The 21,686-nt window shown below is 43.5% G+C and overlaps 1 protein-coding gene across 1 annotated transcript; it reads left to right on the forward strand.

Annotated features, from left to right (window-relative positions):
* Positions 1-5,603: 5,603 nt before the first annotated feature.
* On the forward strand, positions 5,604-9,374 carry LOC120022679 (endothelin-2-like). The gene is made up of 4 exons (XM_038966662.1): positions 5,604-5,790; positions 6,788-7,064; positions 7,716-7,820; positions 7,934-9,374. The coding sequence occupies exons 1-4, from the start codon at positions 5,724-5,726 to the stop codon at positions 8,025-8,027; spliced, it is 543 nt and encodes a 180-aa protein (XP_038822590.1). The 5' UTR covers positions 5,604-5,723; the 3' UTR covers positions 8,028-9,374.
* Positions 9,375-21,686: the final 12,312 nt, after the last annotated feature.

Raw genomic sequence — 21,686 nt, forward strand, 5'->3', positions numbered from 1 at the left:
TCTGTTTCTCTCTCTCCCTGTGTTTCTCCCTCTCTGCGTCGCTCTATCTCTCCCTCTCCCCCTCTGTTTCTCTCTCTCCCTGTGTTTCTCCCTCTCTGCGTCGCTCTATCTCTCCCTCTCCCTCTCTGTTTCTCTCTCTCCCTGTGTTTCTCCCTCTCTGCGTCGCTCTATCTCTCCCTCTCCCTCTCTGTTTCTCTCTCTCCCTGTGTTTCTCCCTCTCTGCGTCGCTCTATCTCTCCCTCTCCCTCTCTGTTTCTCTCTCTCCCTGTGTTTCTCCCTCTCTGCGTCGCTCTATCTCTCCCTCTCCCTCTCTGTTTCTCTCTCTCCCTGTGTTTCTCCCTCTCTGCGTCGCTCTATCTCTCCCTCTCCCTCTCTGTTTCTCTCTCTCCCTGTGTTTCTCCCTCTCTGCGTCGCTCTATCTCTCCCTCTCCCTCTCTGTTTCTCTCTCTCCCTGTGTTTCTCCCTCTCTGCGTCGCTCTATCTCTCCCTCTCCCTCTCTGTTTCTCTCTCTCCCTGTGTTTCTCCCTCTCTGCGTCGCTCTATCTCTCCCTCTCCCTCTCTGTTTCTCTCTCTCCCTGTGTTTCTCCCTCTCTGCGTCGCTCTATCTCTATCTCTATCTCTCCCTCTCTCAGAATTGGCATCGGAAACATATGTTCATGTGAAGTAACATATGTCAAATAAACAATCATAAATTAACAGTTAACATTAAACACACAAACATTTCAAAAGACATTTGAAATGTTATATTATTAACTATGTAATAAAACAAACACAAATACGAGTGTATCGGTCCGGACCTGTACAGGCCGTTGGTCTATACACTCCAAATAGTCTATAAATGAAGATAAAATAGTGCACAGACAAATTTAACTATTCGCTCCACTAGGGCCCGCTCAGCCAGCTGGTGCGTGTGCTGTGTGTGAAAAAAGTCCAAGTATAAATGGGAAAATAAATGAACAGATAAATATATAGGTTCTCTTTACTTTGGTGTTTCTGCTCCACTGTTTACTCTTTTCTTATCGCAACAGGTCAAAAATGTTGCTGCGATGATTGCACCCTACGGCATTCCACCTAACAGATAAGGAAACTTGTCAATATTTGATTTGTTTCTAAATCTTTTTGGGTCCCTGTAATCTGAGGGAAATATGTGTTTCTTATATGGTCGTACATTTGGAAGGAGGTTAGGAAGTGCAGCTCAGTTTCAACTTTATTTTGTGGGCAGTGGGCACATAGCCTGTCTTCTCTTGAAAGCCAGGTCTGCCTACAGCGGCCTCTCTCAATAGCAAGGCTATGCTTACTGAGTCTGTATATTGTCAATTATTTCCTCAGTTTTCTATGTTAATGTTAAATGATAGTCGGCCACCATGTACTTTCTGTTTGGGGCCAAATAACATTTCAGTTTCCATGTTTTCCCAATAGGTAATATGATTTCATTTTTGTTTGATTATAAATTGATTGGGCCAGATTGTCTGAGTGCTGTTCTGAGGCATTGTTGGGTTGGTAGTTGTTTGTGAATTTAGTCAGGACTAGCTGGATGAGGGGACTTTTCTCTTTGTTAATCTCATGGCATTTCAGGGATTTGTAGCGGTAGGAGTAGGGATCGCTTGTTTTTAGGTGGTTATAAAATTTGATGGCTTGTTTTTTTTATTAATTATTGGATATTGGCCTAATTCTGCCCTGCATGCGTTATTTGGGCTTTTCTTTGTACTCTAAGAATACTTTTGCAGAATTCTGCATGCAGGATTTCAATTGGATGTTTGTCCCATTTTTTTCAATCTTTATTGGTTTGCGGACCCCATACTTCACTTCCATACAGAGCAATTGGCAGTTTTGGAAAAAGTACTAAATTGTCATACTTAAATAAAAGTAAAGATGCCTTTATAGAAAATTACTCAAGTAAAAGCGAAAGTCACCCAGTAAAATACTACTTGAGTAAAAGTCTAAAAGTATTTGGTTTGAAATATACTTAAGTATTAAAAGTAAATGGAATTGCTAATATGTACTTAAGTATCATAAGTAAAAGCATAAACCATTTCAAATTCCTTATTTTAAGCAAACCAGATTTTCTCATTTTTTTAAATTGACGGATCGTCAGGGGCACACTCAGACATAATTTACGAACTAAGCATTTGTGTTTAGTGAGTCCACCAGATCAGAGGTAGTCGGGATGATCAGGGATGTTCTCTTGATTAGTATGTGAATCTTACCATTTTCCTGTCAAAATGTAACGACTGCTTTTGCGTGTCAGGGAAAATGTATGGAGTAAAAAGTACATTAATTTCTTCAGGAATGTAGTGAAGTAAAAGTAAACATTGACAAAGATATAAATAAGAAAGTAAAGTACAGGCAGTTTACTTTTGGGTATGTCATTCAGGCGGAAATTGAGAAAAAAAGGGCCTAGCCCTAAGAAGTTTTAAGTAGTACTTTAAAGTATTTTTACTTAAGTACTTTACACCATTGGCAATTGGTACAATTGTAGATTTTTATATTTTGAACCAGGTTCTAATTGGTATGTTTACTTGAATTTGTCTTTTGATAGTGTAAAAATCCCTTCTTGCTTTCTCTTTCAGTTCATTGACAGCCAAGCAGAAATTACCCATGGAGATTATTTTTGAAGCCCAGATATGATTAGACGTGCGTGTTCTATGCCTTTTATTCCTACTGTGAAACTGTGTTTGAAGTCTTGGGAATTTGATCTTTTTGGGAAAATCATGTTTTTTGTCTACTTGAAGTTTACTGTCATGGACCATGTCTGACAGAACTGAAGTAGGATGTGTAGATTCTGTTGTAGAATCTTTTTTGTTGGTGACAACAGAACTAGATCGTCTGCATACAGCAGGAATCGAACTTCCGTGGCATGCAGGGCGAGACCAGGTGCTGTGGACTTTTCTCATCGTTTTTGCCAATTCATTTATATATATGTTAAATAGAGTGGGGCTTAAGCTACAACCCTGTCTAACTTCCCGACCCTGAGTAAAGTATTTTGTTTGTTTGCTTCCCATTTTTATTGCACATTTACTGTTTGTATACATAGATTTGATAAAAGCATATGTATTCCTCCCAACACCACTTTCTGTACAGGAGACCCTCATTGCCAAAATGGAATCAAAAGCTTTTTCAAAATCAACAAGGCAGGAGTATATTTTGTTTTTATTTTGGTTCACATGGGTGTCAATAAGGGAGTTCAGGGTGTAAATATGATCAGGTGTGCGGTAATTTGGTAAAAAGTCCTATTCGGCTTTTGGTCGGGACACTATGTTCAGTAAGGAAGTCTAGAATTTATAATACTACAAAGTACCTTCCCCAGGCTACTGTTCACACAGATGCCTCTGTCATTTTTAGGGTCAAATGTATCTCCACTCTTAAAGATACATCTCTCTCTCTCTCTCTCTGTCTCTCAGATTGCTTTATTGGCATGAAATAGAATTAGTAGATATTGCCAAAGCAGTATAGTGGTACAGTTAAATGCAGTTAAATATAATAATGTATACAGGTACAACACTACTGCTGTTGTATTGTGAAATAAACAATCCAAATGTACATGGATGATGGTTCCACTATGTGTTCCTGTCAGTTATATACAATGGAAAACACTTCAGGGAATTCATGGTCATGGGATGTCCCTCATGCTACGGCAATCATATACATATCTGGCAGTAATATTTGCAGTTTCTCTCTCACCCAGAATAATTCCCAGCTTTATGTTATGAGAACATTAGAACATGTACAGAAGTTGGGTATTGATTGAGATAATTTCTTGAAAATAAAACATTTCCCTATTATCTCTCTCCTCTCTCTCTCTCTCTCTCTCTCTCTGAAGTGGAAATGGATAAGGGCACATTTTTACATTGTGAATGCAAAATCACTACCCCCCCCCCCCCCCCGTGTTGTCTAGAAAGAGCAATGGAGAACAGGGTTTAGGAGGATAGAGGGGTGGGGGGTCTATCTTCAGACTGATTCCACTTCGCCAGCCCGCGCAATGTTGGACAAATATTTGCTTTGGACAACTTTTTCCCCCCCTAATGGAACAAATCATTTCTAAAATGTCATTGTTTTGTGGACTGTGACATCACGTTGGCATTTCCTCCAAGACCCTCCTCCCCCTAAAAAGACTGCGTGTTCCTACAAAGTGTTTTTCCCCTTTAATTGAAGAAGTTTGTTTTCTGAGATGAGGTTATCCCCAGTGTGCCCTTAGCTTGCCTTTGATGGTATAGCTATATCATGTCTGGGTAAACGGTAACCTACTGCACCGCTGGCTTTTCCCTCATTGAACATTTGGGGGATTTAAAGTAAAAACACTGGCATATAAAGCACAGTGATTACTGTGCCTTAACTGTTGTTGACATTCTGCAGGGAATAGTTTCAACATTTGGCTGTGAGGGTACTAGAAAGATAGGAGGTGTCAGTATCCAAAGGCAACTTATTTCTCACTGACCACAGGTGAATTGGAAGCATTGCAGCCAGTGCTATTTGGTGTACTCAATAACACTTTGTAAAATCTTTATATTTTAGCTGTAGACTATGGTATTGGAGTATGGCATCACATAGCCTACCCCTCTGAACCTCACAGCACAATGTTGTCCTTTGTGCATGAATGAACGTACCAATATTCCACTCTAATCAACAGTATTCATTGCAGTAATCCTTTAAATGATGTATTTGCATGCATTATCCGGTGGTATTCCTTTATCTGATGCACATAGTGCTTTTCACTTCCACTGCCTGATCATCTGCTGCTGGAGTTTACCATTGAATCACGTAGTCTTCCTTCACCACCGATAGGAGTAGGAATACCCAGGAGGATTTGCATGACTTTACTAGTATTTTATCTAGATTGACACTCCACTCTGTAGGAGGGCCGTTCCGTCCCTCAGGCCGATCAAGATTTACAGCTTTCCTGTCAGAGTGGAAGGACTGTGTGATTGCCCATGCAAACCGGCAGAAGGGTGTGTGTACGTCTGTGTATGGGTACGTGTGTGTGACTGTGTGTCTGTGTTAATGTGTGTGTCCCCTGGGGGTCATGTGGCGTGTTCTACGGTATCTCTGTATCAGGGGTCATGTCACACGTGTGTCAAAGTGACGATACTGAGATAACGTGTGTGACAGTGGGGTCGTCCCGGATGAACATCACCAGCCCTGAGGCCCTGTAGTAGCAGCATGCAAAACAACAGTCCCCATCATCAGACACTATCTTTACAGCCTTTCCGTTTATTGATGACACTAGGTCTTCCCTCCGCCTACAGGTTTCCCTCTCTTGCCTGCCTTACGTCTCGGAAAACTCCAAAGCATTCCCAGATTCCAAGCCTTCTCTGGTGATTTCCTGTTTCTGTCAGTGACAATGACCTGCATACTCCATAAGGGTTACAACAACTACCCAATAGCAGTTTATTCCGTTTCCCTCTCTTTTCCTGTTGATCTGGAATGTGTAGAGAGTGAGAGGGAGGCAGGCAGCTGCTGAACGGTGAGCATTGTGTAAGAACATGGATAGTAGGTGTGGCTAGGTGACATCACAGAATAGGGCTATAAGTCATGGCGCTGGAGAACACTACAGCACCAAGCACCTGTTGCCTCTCTCTCTCTCTCTCTCTCTCTCTCTCTCTAGCTGCGTCACTCAGGACTGTAAAGTTGTAGCTACTATTACTGTGTGTGTACTCTACTGTCCTGTGGACTCTTGGATATTATTGCAGACTACGTCTTCAGAGATACTCTACCAGAGAATAACTATGGCTCTATCACTGAACTCTATCCTGTCTCTCACCATCATAACACTCTGTGTGCTCCTGCAGGAGGGTAAGTTCTCATCCTTTATACTGACTTTTTATTCAACATTTATATAACTTTGTTTAGAACGAATTCTAAGGTGTATGGGTGGTACATGAAAATGCGGATTTGTATTCTTTAGTCGTAAAGATGACTGACAGTGAGTGTGTATAAGTTTCATTATGCAAGTGCTCCATTCTTTTCATTAGGTTGTTAAATTGAATATGAGGGGTCATAGGTCAGTTGAGATGTAGAATTGGAGCTCAAGGTTGGTTGAGGTGGTGGGGATAGATCCAGAATAACATGATACAATCTACAATGATGAAAGATGGAGAAACACCTTAAAAAATAAGACATTTTTCACCTTGTCAGCTCGAGTATTCGAACCAGGGACCATTCAGTTACTGGCTCCGTGCTCTAACCTCTAGGACACCTGCCGCCTTGATGCTAAAACTCCTGCTGCAGCATGCATTACTTCATTACTTAGTTTCACTCTGAATGATAGCTCAGTTAATCACGGCTCTGGCAGGTTAACTAATGGGTGGGTGGCTAATGCCCATGTTGTGAAGTTACTGCATGACACATGCTGCCTGATGCCAGACTCTTTGACCTACTCCCACTGTTCGCCCTACAGAGATATAATACAATGAGAGCTCCTGCTAGGCCATACATGCAATCACACTCTCTCTGATAAGATGCAGATTATATAGGCATGGTTCAACTCCTATCACAGCATTTAACTTGAAATAACCCCAGTTGGCAACAAACACAGTCTTTGTTTGTCTTGGATAACTTTTCATAACAGAGTTATGAATCAAAGTTCAAATGTGTTGAACAAGACTTGATACATAGGAGAACGGGATGGCAGGTAGCCCACATCTACTTCTCTGTATCAGTGAAAAGGGCTTTTGATTAGGATGTGGTGATGTGTATTTGCACGTTGCTGATTGTCAAACTGCACAGTCATCCAGTGATTTTGCTGAGTTATAACCAGGCTCTTAACCAATGATCCTTTCTGTCTCTATAGGTTTTGGGCTGCCTGTATCTAGCCAGCCTGAGCTCCCTGCCCAGTCCCCGTCCCAGAACAGCCCACACCACACCAGGGTTAAACGATGCTCCTGCAGTAACTGGCTGGACAACGAATGCATCTACTTCTGTCACCTGGACATCATTTGGGTCAACACTCCTAATAAGGTCATCCCCTACGGTCTTGGCAGCCCCCTGTCCCGACGTCGCCGCTCCACCGGGCGATGTGAATGTGCCCACCCAGCTGACAGGACCTGCTCCGGATTCTGCCACAACAGGTGAGCTCACCTTCAAGAGACAAGGAACTTCTACCCTCCTTCCCTCCCTCATCCAACCCTACCCTTTCCCCTCCTCGCCTCCTTGCTAGATATCAGATCAAGCCAGTGACTATCTGTGGCAGTCAGTCATCTGTGACCAGCCTGTATCAGGTTGTATCAGGGCTGCTTGTCGAGGAGATGCAGGGAGGAGGCGTATTGTTTTTATGGCTTAGATGTGTAACTAGTGATGGGGAGGAGAGAGGAGGGGGAGGGAGGATGGATGGATGGGGGAATAGCCTGCATGTTCTGGAGGCTTAGAACCCCCTTACAGACAGATCCATTAGTCATGACACTATTTTTGGAATGTTTTACCAGCGGGAATGTCTGTTGTATTAATACAGTTATTGCTGTTATGACATACCAAGGTTGAGGATTAGTCTGTGTGTCTCAACAAGGTTTTATCCTGCTCTGTGAAAAGTCACTAAGAACAGGCTGTAGGGCATGCAGTACAGACATTATTGGGTTGAAATCCATAGCCAACCGTCTCTCACTGCTAGCATTGTAGAATTATGTAGTAATGTAGAATCCAGTCTCATGGCCCTTTAGGAGTAGTCTAGATAATGTGTTCTTGGTTTGCTCTCATTTTGACATGGTTGTTCTTTCTGCCTGCAGCTCAGAGAAGCCCAGATTCGTAGTGCTAGGCCTTTCAGACCAGACCCTGGACCAGACTGTTAGCAGTCCAGACACAACCAGCAACGACCTACTGACCTCTCTCAGGTAAGAGAAAAACAAGATCCTTAAGGACCAGACAGTTTCCCAGGCCTAGATTAATCTTATTCCTGTCACCATTGAGGATGTTAACTTGATGTTTCTCTCTTTGTTCTTTACAGAAACACGGTCCGATCCAACATGGCTGCCATAGAGCAGGCTGCTCCCTCCAGGAAGAAGAACGCGTCCAGAGCCAACAGACTGAACATCGGGTAGATGAGGAGGAGGGAGGAAAAGGAGCTGAAAGAGGAGCTTTAAGAGCTCCAGAGCATCTGAACAAAGACCCCCTGGAGGAAACTAGGGAGTCCTCCCCGGGAAAGACATAGAAGAGAGGTCCTAAGAAGAGAGACCCTGAGAAGAGGGCAAAGATGGAACACTGGCTGCCCACTGATTGTTGTATAACACCCAGTACACTGGATATGGACGATATCTGGATATGAGTCTTGGACTAATCTGGCAAAGAGTCCGATTTGGAAGACTAGGGAGGATCAAGTGTGTCCTCTGTGAACTGTGACAGTCTGGACTAGGATGGTTACTGACTGTGTGCTGGTCATGGGTTGTCATCATGTTCTAAACATAAATACACTTTCTGTGTCTGAGCACCTGAAATGGGTGGATGCAAGCCAAGGAATTCTGGAGTGATGTTAGTCTATGTTTACTTTACAGGCTTACTTCATTAGTACCTTGAAAATATTGACCACTATTCTCATTTGGATATCGATCCTTACTTTACCTGTCACACAACATCTACTATATCATAGAATAAAACATTAAAAAAAGATTCTTCCTCTGTATCAGAGATGTATTGCCAGTTTATAGTGATTGCCATGCATGCATTTAAACTACTTGAAATACTTTTGGCACATGAAGGACATGACTTTAAGGGACAGGGAATTACTATACACACAGCCTTCCTGTAGCAGCAGATAAAAGCAGGTCTATTGTGATGGCGGAAGTATTTATTGCATAGCCACTGTTGAATGTTTTGATTGTAGACGGAGCCAAGGCAGCAGGTTTCAATGGGTCTGCTCCTTGCCAAATATGCAGTGACTGTTTTTCTGCTTTCAACAAATATCCATTAATGTCCATGTTATTACACATTGGGAAATTAGGACCCTGCACTGTTCTAATGCCTTCAAAGGAATGTGTTTTTATGTCCAGTAGACTTTAGATGGGTTGGGCTGATTGCTGAACTCCAGCCACTGTCTGACCATAAGGCATTTACTGGAAACACTACATCGAAAACAAGTCTTCCACTGATGTTCAAGTCCAATATCACAATGCTGTATATTTATGATATGATTGTTTATTTATTTGTTTGTGTTTTGTTTAGGAATTTGTGTATCAAAATGCTGGATTGCGCTTTTGTTTGACTTACTGTTGTTATCTCTAGAAGGACAATTCACCCACAATAGTCTATTTAGCAGTCAAATACGCTATAGGAAGTTGAAAGAAATGTTTACTTACGAATTGTTCTATTCCAAGCTATTCATATTATCTATTATCAACTATTATTTATTTAACTTATTTTTGGCATATGTTTATATATTTGTGTTGTGTGAGTTTGTCACTTTTAATGTGTGATGAAATAAATACTAAAATGAATGCTCTTGCTTGGTTTGATTATTTTCTAACAATGATAATTGATTCTTGTTTAGTACAGTAACAAATAACTGAATGAAAGCTACATTCAAAGAATCCTTAACACAAATTTCAGATATCTACAAGGTCATGAACAGTCAACATCATATTTTTCATGAACTTGGATGATATTTGGATGAAACCAGATCAACGTATGATGACCAAAGAATGAAAAATGACTGTTGCTTGATCATAAAGTTTGATCATAAAGTTACTGGTCCCCTCCCCAATGTCAAAGACTTGGATTCAGGAGGTGGGATTATCAAGGGGATAGGGTGACATCACCCTAACTCGCATTTTAAAACACCAATGGTAACATGATATTTTTGTACCTAATTTAAATAAGTACTGCCTTGTAACCAATATCGGAGAAGGCATGTTTCCGGAGGGGCGTGGTTTATATAGCTAGATAGCTACTCTACTGGTGCCAAAATCTGACTGTAGGGTGTCAGCAAATATAATTAAAAGTTTACACTATTCATCTATAGCAGTGGTCCCCAAACGTTTTATAGTCCTGTACCCCTTCAAATATTCGACCTCCAGCTCCGTACGCCCTCTAGCACCAGGGTCAGCGCACTCTCAAATGTTGTTTTTTGCCATCATTGAACGCCTGCCACAGACACACTATACAATACATTTATTAAACATAAGAATGAGTGAGTATTTTTGTCACAACCTGGCTCGTGGGAAGTGACAGAGAGCTCTTATAGGACCAGGGCACAAATAATAATATAATAATAATCAATATTTTTGCTCTTTATTTAGCCATCTTACATATAAAACCGTATTTGTTCATCAGAAATGGTGAATAACTCACCACAGGTTAATGAGAAGGGTGTGCTTTAAAGGTTGTATTGTATTGGAGAGTCTCAGTCTGAAATCAATTTTCACACACAGTCTGCCTGTATTTAGTTTTCATGCTAGTGAGGACTGAGAATCCACTCCGCTTGTTGCAATTTCGATAAGGCTCTCTTGTTCAGGTATCGGTAAGTGGACTGGAAGCAGGGCATGAAAGGGATTTTATTTTTGTATTTTTTTTCACCTAAACTAGCTGAGAACAAGTTCTCATTGACAACTGCGACCTGGCCAAGATAAAGAAAAGCAGTGCGACAGAAACAACAACACAGAGTTACACATGGAATAACCAAGCGTACAGTCAATAACACAATAGAAAAAAAGAAAGTCTATATACAGAGTGTGCAAATGGCATGAGTAGGTAAGGCAATAAATAGGCCATAGTAGCAAAGTAATTACAATTTAGCAGACTAACACTGGAGTGATAGATGAGCAGATGATGATGAGCAGATTATGGTGTGTAAGTAGTGATACTGGTGTGCAAATCCAGTTGTTTGTGTCATCCATTTCAGGAAATAACCTGCGTAATTGCGCACCCAACTCACTCAGGTGCTTCACTACAGTGGGGAGAAGAAGTATTTGATACACTGCCGATTTTGCAGGTTTTCCTACTTACAAAGCATGTAGAGGTCTGTAATTTTTATCATAGGTACACTTCAGAAAACCACATTGTATGATTTTTAAGTAATTAATTAGCATTTTATTGCATGACATAAGTATTTGATACATCAGAAAAGCAGAACTTAATATTTGGTACAGAAACCTTTGTTTGCAATTACAGAGATCATACGTTTCCTGTAGTTCTTGACCAGGTTTGCACACACTGCAGCAGGGATTTTGGCCCACTCCTCCATACAGACCTTCTCCAGATCCTTCAGGTTTCGGGGCTGTCGCTGGGCAATACGGACTTTCAGCTTCCTCCAAAGATTTTCTATTGGGTTCAGGTCTGGAGACTGGCTAGGCCACTCCAGGACCTTGAGATGCTTCTTACGGAGCCACTCCTTAGTTGCCCTGGCTGTGTGTTTCGGGTCGTTGTCATGCTGGAAGACCCAGCCATGACCCATCTTCAATGCTCTTACTGAGGGAAGGAGGTTGTTGGCCAAGATCTCATGATACATGGCCCTATCCATCCTCCCCTCAATACGGTGCAGTCGTCCTGTCCCCTTTGCAGAAAAGCATCCCCAAAGAATGATGTTTCCGCCTCCATGCTTCACGGTTGGGATGGTGTTCTTGGGGTTGTACTCATCCTTCTTCTTCCTCCAAACACGGCGAGTGGAGTTTAGACCAAAAAGCTCTATTTTTGTCTCATCAGACCACATGACCTCCTCCCATTCCTCCTCTGGATCATCCAGAGGGTCATTGGCAAACTTCAGACGGGCCTGGACATGCGCTGGCTTGAGCAGGGGGACCTTGCGTGCGCTGCAGGATTTTAATCCATGACGGCGTAGTGTGTTACTAATGGTTTTCTTTGACACTGTGGTCCCAGCTCTCTTCAGGTCATTGCCAGGTCCTGCCGTGTAGTTCTGGGCTGATCCCTCACCTTCCTCATGATCATTGATGCCCCACAAGGTGAGATCTTGCATGGAGCCCCAGACCGAGGGTGATTGACTGTCATCTTGAACTTCTTCCATTTTCTAATAATTGCGCCAACAGTTGTTGCCTTCTCACCAAGCTGCTTGCCTATTGTCCTGTAGCCCATCCCAGCCTTGTGCAGGTCTACAATTTTATCCCTGATGTCCTTACACAGCTCTCTGGTCTTGGCCATTGTGGAGAGGTTGGAGTCTGTTTGATTGAGTGTGTGGACAGGTGTCTTTTATACAGGTAACGAGTTCAAACAGGTGCAGTTAATACAGGTAATGAGTGGAGAACAGGAGGGCTTCTTAAAGAAAAACTAACAGGTCTGTGAGAGCCGGAATTCTTACTGGTTGGTAGGTGATCAAATACTTATGTCATGCAATAAAATGCAAATTAATTACTTAAAAATCATACAATGTGATTTTCTGGATTTTTGTTTTAAATTCCGTCTCTCACAGTTGAAGTGTACCTATGATAAAAACTACAGACCTCTACATGCTTTGTAAGTAGGAAAACCTGCAAAATCGGCAGTGTGTCAAATACTTGTTCTCCCCACTGTATATCACATTTGACATTGTTCGGAAGCTTGAGTTAATTTGCACACAAAAAAATCATACAATGATGGAAAGACCTGTGTGTTGTCTTTGTTAATGCAGACAGAAAAGAGCTCCAGCTTCTTAATCATAGCCTCAATTTTGTCCCGCACATTGAATATAGTTGTGGAGAGTCCCTGTAATCCTACATTCAGATCATTCAGGTGAGATAAAACATCCAGATAGGCCAGTCGTGTGAGAGACTCGTCATCGTGCAAGCGGTCAGACAAGTTAAAATTATGGTCAGTAAAGAAAACTTTAAGCTTGTCTCTAGATTAAAAAAACGTGTCAATACTTTGCCCCTTGATAACCATCGCACTTCTGTATGTGATAAAAGTGTTACATGGCCACTGCCCATTTCATTGCATAGTGCAGAAAATACACAAGAGTTCATGGGCCTTGCTCTAACAAAGTTAACCATTTTCACTGTAGTGTCCAAAGCATCTTTCAAGCTGTCAGGCATTCCCTTGGCAGCAAGAGCCTCTCAGTAGATGCTGCAGTGTATCCAAGTGGCATCGGGAGCAACTGCTTGCACGCGCGTTACCACTCCACTATGTCTCCCTGTCATGGCTTTTGCGCCATCAGTACAGATACCAACACATCTTGACCACCAAAGTCCATTTGATGTCACAAAGCTGCCCAGTACTTTTAAAGATATCCTCTCCTGGTTTCCAGTGGTTTGCAGAAGAGGATGTCTTACTTATTTGACTCCCCATAAACGTAACAGACATATACCAGGAGCTGTGCCAGGCCCCCCACGTCTGTTGACTCATCCAGCTGTAACACATAAAATTCACTGGCTTGTATGTGAAGTAGTAATTGTTGCAAAACATCTCCTGCCGTGTCACTGATGCGTTGTGAAACAGTGTTGTTTGATGAAGGCATTGTCTGTATAGTTTTTGTTGGCCTTTTCCCCAAGCATTGTCCCAGCCATATCTGCGGCAGCAGGAAGAATTAAGTCCTCCAGAATAGTATGGGTCTTGCTTGTCCTAGCCACTCGGTAGCTCACCATATAAGACGCTTCTAGTCCCTTCTTATTAATGGTATCTGTTGCTTTTATACATGTCTTACAACTCAAAAGTCCTCTTTATTCTCGCTCCAAAAACTCCAGTGGATTATTTTTCAAATTGTCATGTTTCGTTTCTAAATGTCTGCGCACGAGTGAAGGTTTCCCGCGAGAGAATAACGGTTAATGTGATTGGGTGTTAATTATTTGACTAGGCTACCTGTATTTGACATTGTGTTGTTATTTTGCTGAACACTAGATGGTTTAATGTAATTTTTGGCAGTGAAACGAGGCTACTCAGGCGAGAAAAAAACCTCTCCCAAATGTACTGTTTGATAAAAAAATATATAATGTGAATTACATTTTTATTTGGCGTACTCCCGACGGCATTGCATACCCCAGTTTGGGAATACCTGATCTAGATTATAGACTCTGTGTTGACTGTTCTAGGAGCCATGCAGTTGAGTTCAGGAATAGGATGAGGACCAGTATTGTCATATGGAGGACAGCCAAGGTCCAAACAGAATTATAGCCAAGCTCGTCCATTATGCTCTGATTGCGATTGATTTACTTACTGCATGCATTATGCAATATTATTGGGCAACTCAACTCTTCAATTTGTTGTGTATTGAAATACAATTGATGGTGTTATTTTGCACGTGCAGTATAGTAAACATCCTGATAACCTAACACCATTCAGACCCTCGCTGCCTCACAGAATTATAGATGGAAACAAGCATTCAGTCAGAGCTTCCATTGCTGTCCACCTGTGGCTGTGTGTGTGAGGGGAACAAACAATACTCTCTGACTCTGCACCTGGGTCAGCATTCCTAGTTCACCCAGTCACCTCCTTTCCTCTCTTCCTCTCGTATTTACACACAGACTTCATTATAGATACTACAGTCCCCCAGCGAGGCTTTACCAACTGTGGTTAAACAGATTACTTAATGTAAGAAACCAAAACAGGATGCTTTTCCTACATTCCTGCAAACTCCCCGACACATTCCTCTAGTGCAGAAGAGAACAGAAGAGAACAGGAGGGAAAAAACTGTGGAAAAACCATGGCATGTGTACTGGAAGGGGCACTGATACACAGCTGATATGGATGGAGACTGATTGTTAATCACTTGGTTGTCATAACATTGCTGTATTGTTTTCTTTTCTTTTATTCCCCTCTCATTTGTTTATCTTTGTGGGAACATTATGTGTTTTGGGATTTTACCCACAGTATACCTGTGTGTGAATGCATGCTTTTGTCTGTTCTCTTTGCGTATACACTGAGTGTACAAAACATTAAGAACACCTTCCTAATATTGACTTTGCCCTCCATGCCCCTACAGCCTTAATTCGTAGGAGCATGGACTCTACATGGTGATGAAAGCGTTCCACTGGGATGCTGGCCATTGTTGACTCCAATGCTTCTCATAGTTGTGCCAAGTTGGCTGTATGTCCTTTGGGTGGTTGTCCATTTTTGATACACACAAACTGTTGAACGTGAAAAACCCAGCAGCGTTGCAGTTCTTGACACAAACCGGTGCACCTGGCACCTACTACCATACCCCGTTCAAAAGGCTCATACATCTTTTGTCTTGCCCATTCACCCTCTGAATGGCACACACACATTCCATGTCTCAATTGTCTCAAGGCTTAAAATCATTCTATAACCTGTCTCCTCCCCTTCATCTACAAGGATTGAAGTGGGTTTATTAGTGACATCAATAAGGGATCATAGCTTTATCCTGGATTCACCAGGTCAGTCTACAGTATGTCATGGAAAGAGCTGGTGTTCCTTATGTTTTGTACACTCAGTGTATGTCTGTGCATGTGTGTGCATGTGTGTGCGTGTGTGTGCGTGTGTGTGCGTGTGTGTGCGTGTGTGTGCGTGTGTGTGTGTGCGTGTGTGTGTGTGTGTGTATGCATGTTGGTTTGTCTCAGTGTTTGTATGTTTGCTGTTATTCAACTCCAGCCATAAGGTCCAGCAGTACCCAGACTGCAGACTGTGGTTCCAGAACAGACCGGTATCTGAACATTCCTTTACTTCCTGGGTTTGTTTCAGCCAGGGGACTGTAATGTAGGTGGCTGGTAGGCACCAGAGGGGACATTCTGACAGGGCTATCACGGCAGTTTGAGCCAGACACCATCTCTCCTGATACTACTCAGCTATGTATCTGGGCTGAGAGTAGCTGAGATGAGCAACAAGGAAACACAACAAGGAAACAGGGGTTAGGGATCAGGTTAAAGGTCAAGTTGTTTTAGTGGATAAAAGCCGCCTGATTGTCGTGCCATGCAGGCGGAACGGAACGGAAAAGCTCTTTGTGGTAAACAACGCCAGTACAGTAGAAAGAACAAACATGGTGACATTTTTGTGACGAGTACTGTATTGCATTCCTCTACGCATACTCACGAAGTCACACAGTCAAACAATGAGCCCTCCCTAGCCGACGATCTCAACATTCCAAGCTTTCTATTCTTGTCCAAGTTTTTGTTACATTCTTAACCATCGTATGTCTTCTGTAACTTGCCAGTACGAAATTGGTCATTGTAATTCAAGTTTACAGTAACCCAGACCACCAAGAACAAACATTTCTTAATCTGTACGAGACATAAACCCGATGTGTTCTTTTTATAAAACACTGTCGGTCAATGAAGCGTCTGTACTGGATGGCATTCCTGCTTGATAGTTTAGATAGCCATCTGTGTTTCTGCACTGTCCCGGCATATAGTACCAGTCAATAGTTTGGACACACCTACTCATTCAAGTGTTTTTCTTTATTTTTATGATTTTATCATTTGTAGAATAATAGTGAAGACATCAAAACTATGAAATTACACATATGGAATAATGTAGTAACCAAAAAAAGTGTTAAACAAATCAAAATATATTTGAGATTCTTCAAAGTAGCCACCCTTGCCTTGATGACAGCTTTGCACACTCTTGGCATTTTTTTGTTTACTACATGATTCCATCTTTGTTATTTTATAGTGTTGATGTCAGTGCTACAGTGTTAATAACCAGACACTCTGTAAACATCCAACCATCTTCCACTCTATAACCACAGATGTACACCCACAGACTACAGATGGATATCTTCATTTCCCGTTCACACGTATGAATAATGGCCATCTCCTGTCCTCTCCAGCATACCAGAGGATGTAGCAGCAGACTGCAGACGCAGGGAGCAGGGGGGATGGTGGCCGGCCAGTACCCATACCCGCATACCACACCATGGCGACAGTGTAGACCATACAAACATCCCTGGGATGAGGACCACACACGTACATTGTATGTTTATGCTGTAATGTATCTGCATGTTGTGTGCTACTACTAGACAGGCTGGATGTGGCTTACAATGTAGAAATCATCATACTTGTGTTTACTACCATCCAAGGTCAATTAGGGCCATTATCAGATCAATGATGTATGTTTTGGAATGCTGGAGGTTGGAGAGTTGTCAAAACTCACATTGAGTCAATGAGGAAGGCTGTGAAACAGTGAACCAGGCTTTTTCTTTCTTTGGAGAACGATAGAGAACATTGAAACTCCCTCCAAGAAAAATGTGTGCTCAGATTCACGCAAGATCGGCAAGGCTGTGATGATATGTGTTGTTTAGGACAAGCTGACTCCAGAATACAAGGCCGGCAAGGCCGTGATGATATGTGTTGTTTAGGACAGGCTGACTCCAGAATACAAGGCCGGCAAGGCCGTGATGATATGTGTTGTTTAGGACAGGCTGACTTCAGAATACAAGGTCGGCAAGGCCGTGATGATATGTGTTGTTTAGGACAGGCTGACTTCAGAATACAAGGTCGGCAAGGCCGTGATGATATGTGTTGTTTAGGACAGGCTGACTTCAGAATACAAGGCCGGCAAGGCCGTGATGATATGTGTTGTTTAGGACAGGCTGACTTCAGAATACAAGGTCGGCAAGGCCGTGATGATATGTGTTGTTTAGGACAGGCTGACTTCAGAATACAAGGTCGGCAAGGCCGTGATGATATGTGTTGTTTAGGACAGGCTGACTTCAGAATACAAGGTCGGCAAGGCCGTGATGATATGTGTTGTTTAGGACAGGCTGACTCCAGAATACAAGGCCGGCAAGGCCGTGATGATATGTGTTGTTTAGGACAGGCTGACTTCAGAATACAAGGTCGGCAAGGCCGTGATGATATGTGTTGTTTAGGACAGGCTGACTTCAGAATACAAGGCCGGCAAGGCCGTGATGATATGTGTTGTTTAGGACAGGCTGACTCCAGAATACAAGACCGACAAGGCCGTGATGATATGTGTTGTTTAGGACAGGCTGACTTCAGAATACAAGGTCGGCAAGGCCGTGATGATATGTGTTGTTTAGGACAGGCTGACTTCAGAATACAAGACCGACAAGGCCGTGATGATATGTGTTGTTTAGGACAGGCTGACTCCAGAATACAAGGCCGGCAAGGCCGTGATGATATGTGTTGTTTAGGACAGGCTGACTTCAGAATACAAGGTCGGCAAGGCCGTGATGATATGTGTTGTTTAGGACAGGCTGACTTCAGAATACAAGGCCGGCAAGGCCGTGATGATATGTGTTGTTTAGGACAGGCTGACTTCAGAATACAAGGTCGGCAAGGCCGTGATGATATGTGTTGTTTAGGACAGGCTGACTTCAGAATACAAGGTCGGCAAGGCCGTGATGATATGTGTTGTTTAGGACAGGCTGACTTCAGAATACAAGGTCGGCAAGGCCGTGATGATATGTGTTGTTTAGGACAGGCTGACTCCAGAATACAAGGCCGGCAAGGCCGTGATGATATGTGTTGTTTAGGACAGGCTGACTTCAGAATACAAGGTCGGCAAGGCCGTGATGATATGTGTTGTTTAGGACAGGCTGACTTCAGAATACAAGGCCGGCAAGGCCGTGATGATATGTGTTGTTTAGGACAGGCTGACTCCAGAATACAAGACCGACAAGGCCGTGATGATATGTGTTGTTTAGGACAGGCTGACTTCAGAATACAAGGTCGGCAAGGCCGTGATGATATGTGTTGTTTAGGACAGGCTGACTTCAGAATACAAGACCGACAAGGCCGTGATGATATGTGTTGTTTAGGACAGGCTGACTCCAGAATACAAGGCCGGCAAGGCCGTGATGATATGTGTTGTTTAGGACAGGCTGACTCCAGAATACAAGGCCGGCAAGGCCGTGATGATATGTGTTGTTTAGGACAGGCTGACTTCAGAATACAAGGTCGGCAAGGCCGTGATGATATGTGTTGTTTAGGACAGGCTGACTCCAGAATACAAGGCCGGCAAGGCCGTGATAATATGTGTTGTTTAGGACAGGCTGACTTCAGAATACAAGGTCGGCAAGGCCGTGATGATATGTGTTGTTTAGGACAGGCTGACTTCAGAATACAAGACCGACAAGGCCGTGATGATATGTGTTGTTTAGGACAGGCTGACTCCAGAATACAAGGCCGGCAAGGCCGTGATGATATGTGTTGTTTAGGACAGGCTGACTCCAGAATACAAGGCCGGCAAGGCCGTGATGATATGTGTTGTTTAGGACAGGCTGACTTCAGAATACAAGGTCGGCAAGGCCGTGATGATATGTGTTGTTTAGGACAGGCTGACTCCAGAATACAAGGCCGGCAAGGCCGTGATGATATGTGTTGTTTAGGACAGGCTGACTTCAGAATACAAGGTCGGCAAGGCCGTGATGATATGTGTTGTTTAGGACAGGCTGACTTCAGAATACAAGACCGACAAGGCCGTGATGATATGTGTTGTTTAGGACAGGCTGACTTCAGAATACAAGGTCGGCAAGGCCGTGATGATATGTGTTGTTTAGGACAGGCTGACTTCAGAATACAAGGTCGGCAAGGCCGTGATGATATGTGTTGTTTAGGACAGGCTGACTTCAGAATACAAGGTCGGCAAGGCCGTGATGATATGTGTTGTTTAGGACAGGCTGACTTCAGAATACAAGGTCGGCAAGGCCGTGATGATATGTGTTGTTTAGGACAGGCTGACTTCAGAATACAAGGTCGGCAAGGCCGTGATGATATGTGTTGTTTAGGACAGGCTGACTTCAGAATACAAGGTCGGCAAGGCCGTGATGATATGTGTTGTTTAGGACAGGCTGACTTCAGAATACAAGGTCGGCAAGGCCGTGATGATATGTGTTGTTTAGGACAGGCTGACTTCAGAATACAAGGCCGGCAAGGCCGTGATGATATGTGTTGTTTAGGACAGGCCGACTTCAGAATACAAGACCGGCAAGGCCGTGATGATATGTGTTGTTTAGGACAGGCTGACTTCAGAATACAAGGTCGGCAAGGCCGTGATGATATGTGTTGTTTAGGACAGGCTGACTTCAGAATACAAGGCTGGCACAAGAGGCTTCCTGACTTTAATGTTCTGAGTCGAGGGACGGAACTCCCATCTACAGAGCAGGGAGAGGCAGGTAGAGATGCTGCCAAGAAACAGAAGATATGCATGGAAGAGGAAGAGAAGTAGCCTCACAACTTCGATGAAAGCAACTCTGAAATTGCCTTAATTATTAACAGCTTTTTCATTATCACTATCACTTTCATCATCACATTCTGGATGCACTGAACAGGGTTGCAGCATTCTGTACATCTTGATAAAACGAATCCTAAAGTCAAATTGAAAGTGCAAATAAAAAGAAACAAACAGTAGTCATTGTTAGGTGATACATATTTCAGTATGGAGTGTTGACGTAGTCTCAGTCCAGACATGTCTGTGGGGACAAAGGAACAGAATCCCCCATTCACTGGCTCCATTACAGGAAAGGCCTGTTTCCTCAGTGTCCAGGAACTGCTGTAGCCCTCTCCATCTCTCTTTGATACACCCCACTACACTTCAACAGTCAACAACCCCTCTATCACCAACCCTCTGCCCCCCCCCCCCCCACACACACACACTCTCTGTCTTAACATGAGGCCAGGAGGTGGTAGTGTTTGTGTTGTGTCTGAAGTGCACCAGGAACAGCGGCAGGCAGGCAGACAGGCAGGCAGGCAGGCAGGCAGGCAGGCAGGCAGGCAGGCAGGCAGGCAGGCAGACAGGCAGGCAGGCAGGCAGGCAGGCAGGCAGACAGGCAGGCAGGCAGGCAGGCAGGCAGGCAGGCAGGCAGGCAGGCAGACAGGCAGGCAGGCAGGCAGACAGGCAGGCAGGCAGGCAGGCAGGCAGACAGGCAGGCAGACAGGCAGGCAGGCAGGCAGGCAGGCAGGCAGGCAGGCAGGCAGGCAGGTAGGCAGGCAGGCAGGCAGGCAGGCAGGCAGGCAGACAGACAGACAGACAGACAGGCAGGCAGGCAGGCAGGCAGGCAGGCAGGCAGGCAGGCAGGCAGGCAGGCAGGCAGGCAGGCAGCAGAAAGCAGAGAGCAGAGGAGAACATTCCCTGGTCCCGGATGGGAGGGACACAGAGGAGATACAGCAGATAGATAGGTGCTATCATTAACAGGGAGGCATCCATTATCTGTCTACACTGGGTTATGTGGTCATGATTTCACTTCACTGAGGTTTTGGTTGGAGGCTTTCAGTGCAGTGAACCCTGTGTTATGTTACTGTAATGAGCTACCTACTGTCCAGTAATAATACCAAGATCACAATACTTAGTATGAATGGTGCTTCCAATGAAGATGTGAATGGACTATAAGGCCAACATTTACATTTTAGTCATTTAGTAGACGCTCTTATCCAGAATGACTTACAGTTATTGCACTCATCTTAAGATAGCTAGGTGGGACAACCACATATCCCAGGCATAGTAAGTAAGTCCCTCAATAAAGTAGCTATAAGCAGTCACCACCACCAAGGCCTCAGGCCATCTCCTTCCAGACTGCTGGAGGTCTATACTCAGTTACTTATTAAGAATTTCATCACCTTCTCAAAGCTGCGGGAGGGCGACCTAGCTCCTGTATGCGCCCCAGAGAGAGAGAGATTTTTTAGAATGTGTCTAGCATTATTAACCATCTAATGTTCTACAGCCAACCAATATGCTACGTGTTGTTTGATTTGCTGGGTAAGGTGCATTCTGAAGCCGTTCATGAAGTTGAACTCATTCAGGTCTGTCTCCTACCTTTCATGGTGTTGCTTTCATCAGTGTAATTTATCTTCACCTGATCAGAATTCACAGACTTCATAAACAAAAGTTTGTATTTTATTCTGCAACAGTGTTAAATAAAGTTCAAAAATGTT

The sequence above is a fragment of the Salvelinus namaycush genome, chromosome 27 (assembly GCF_016432855.1).
Source record: "Salvelinus namaycush isolate Seneca chromosome 27, SaNama_1.0, whole genome shotgun sequence".
In the NCBI taxonomy this organism is placed as follows: domain Eukaryota; kingdom Metazoa; phylum Chordata; class Actinopteri; order Salmoniformes; family Salmonidae; genus Salvelinus; species Salvelinus namaycush.

Coding starts and splice junctions, on each gene's coding strand:
- LOC120022679 (XM_038966662.1), top strand. CDS start 5,724: ATGGCTCTATCACTGAACTCTATCCTGTCTCTCACCATCATAACACTC. Junction 5,791..6,787: donor CTGTGTGCTCCTGCAGGAGG/GTAAGTTCTCAT, acceptor CTGTCTCTATAG/GTTTTGGGCTGCCTGTATCT. Junction 7,821..7,933: donor GACCTACTGACCTCTCTCAG/GTAAGAGAAAAA, acceptor TGTTCTTTACAG/AAACACGGTCCGATCCAACA.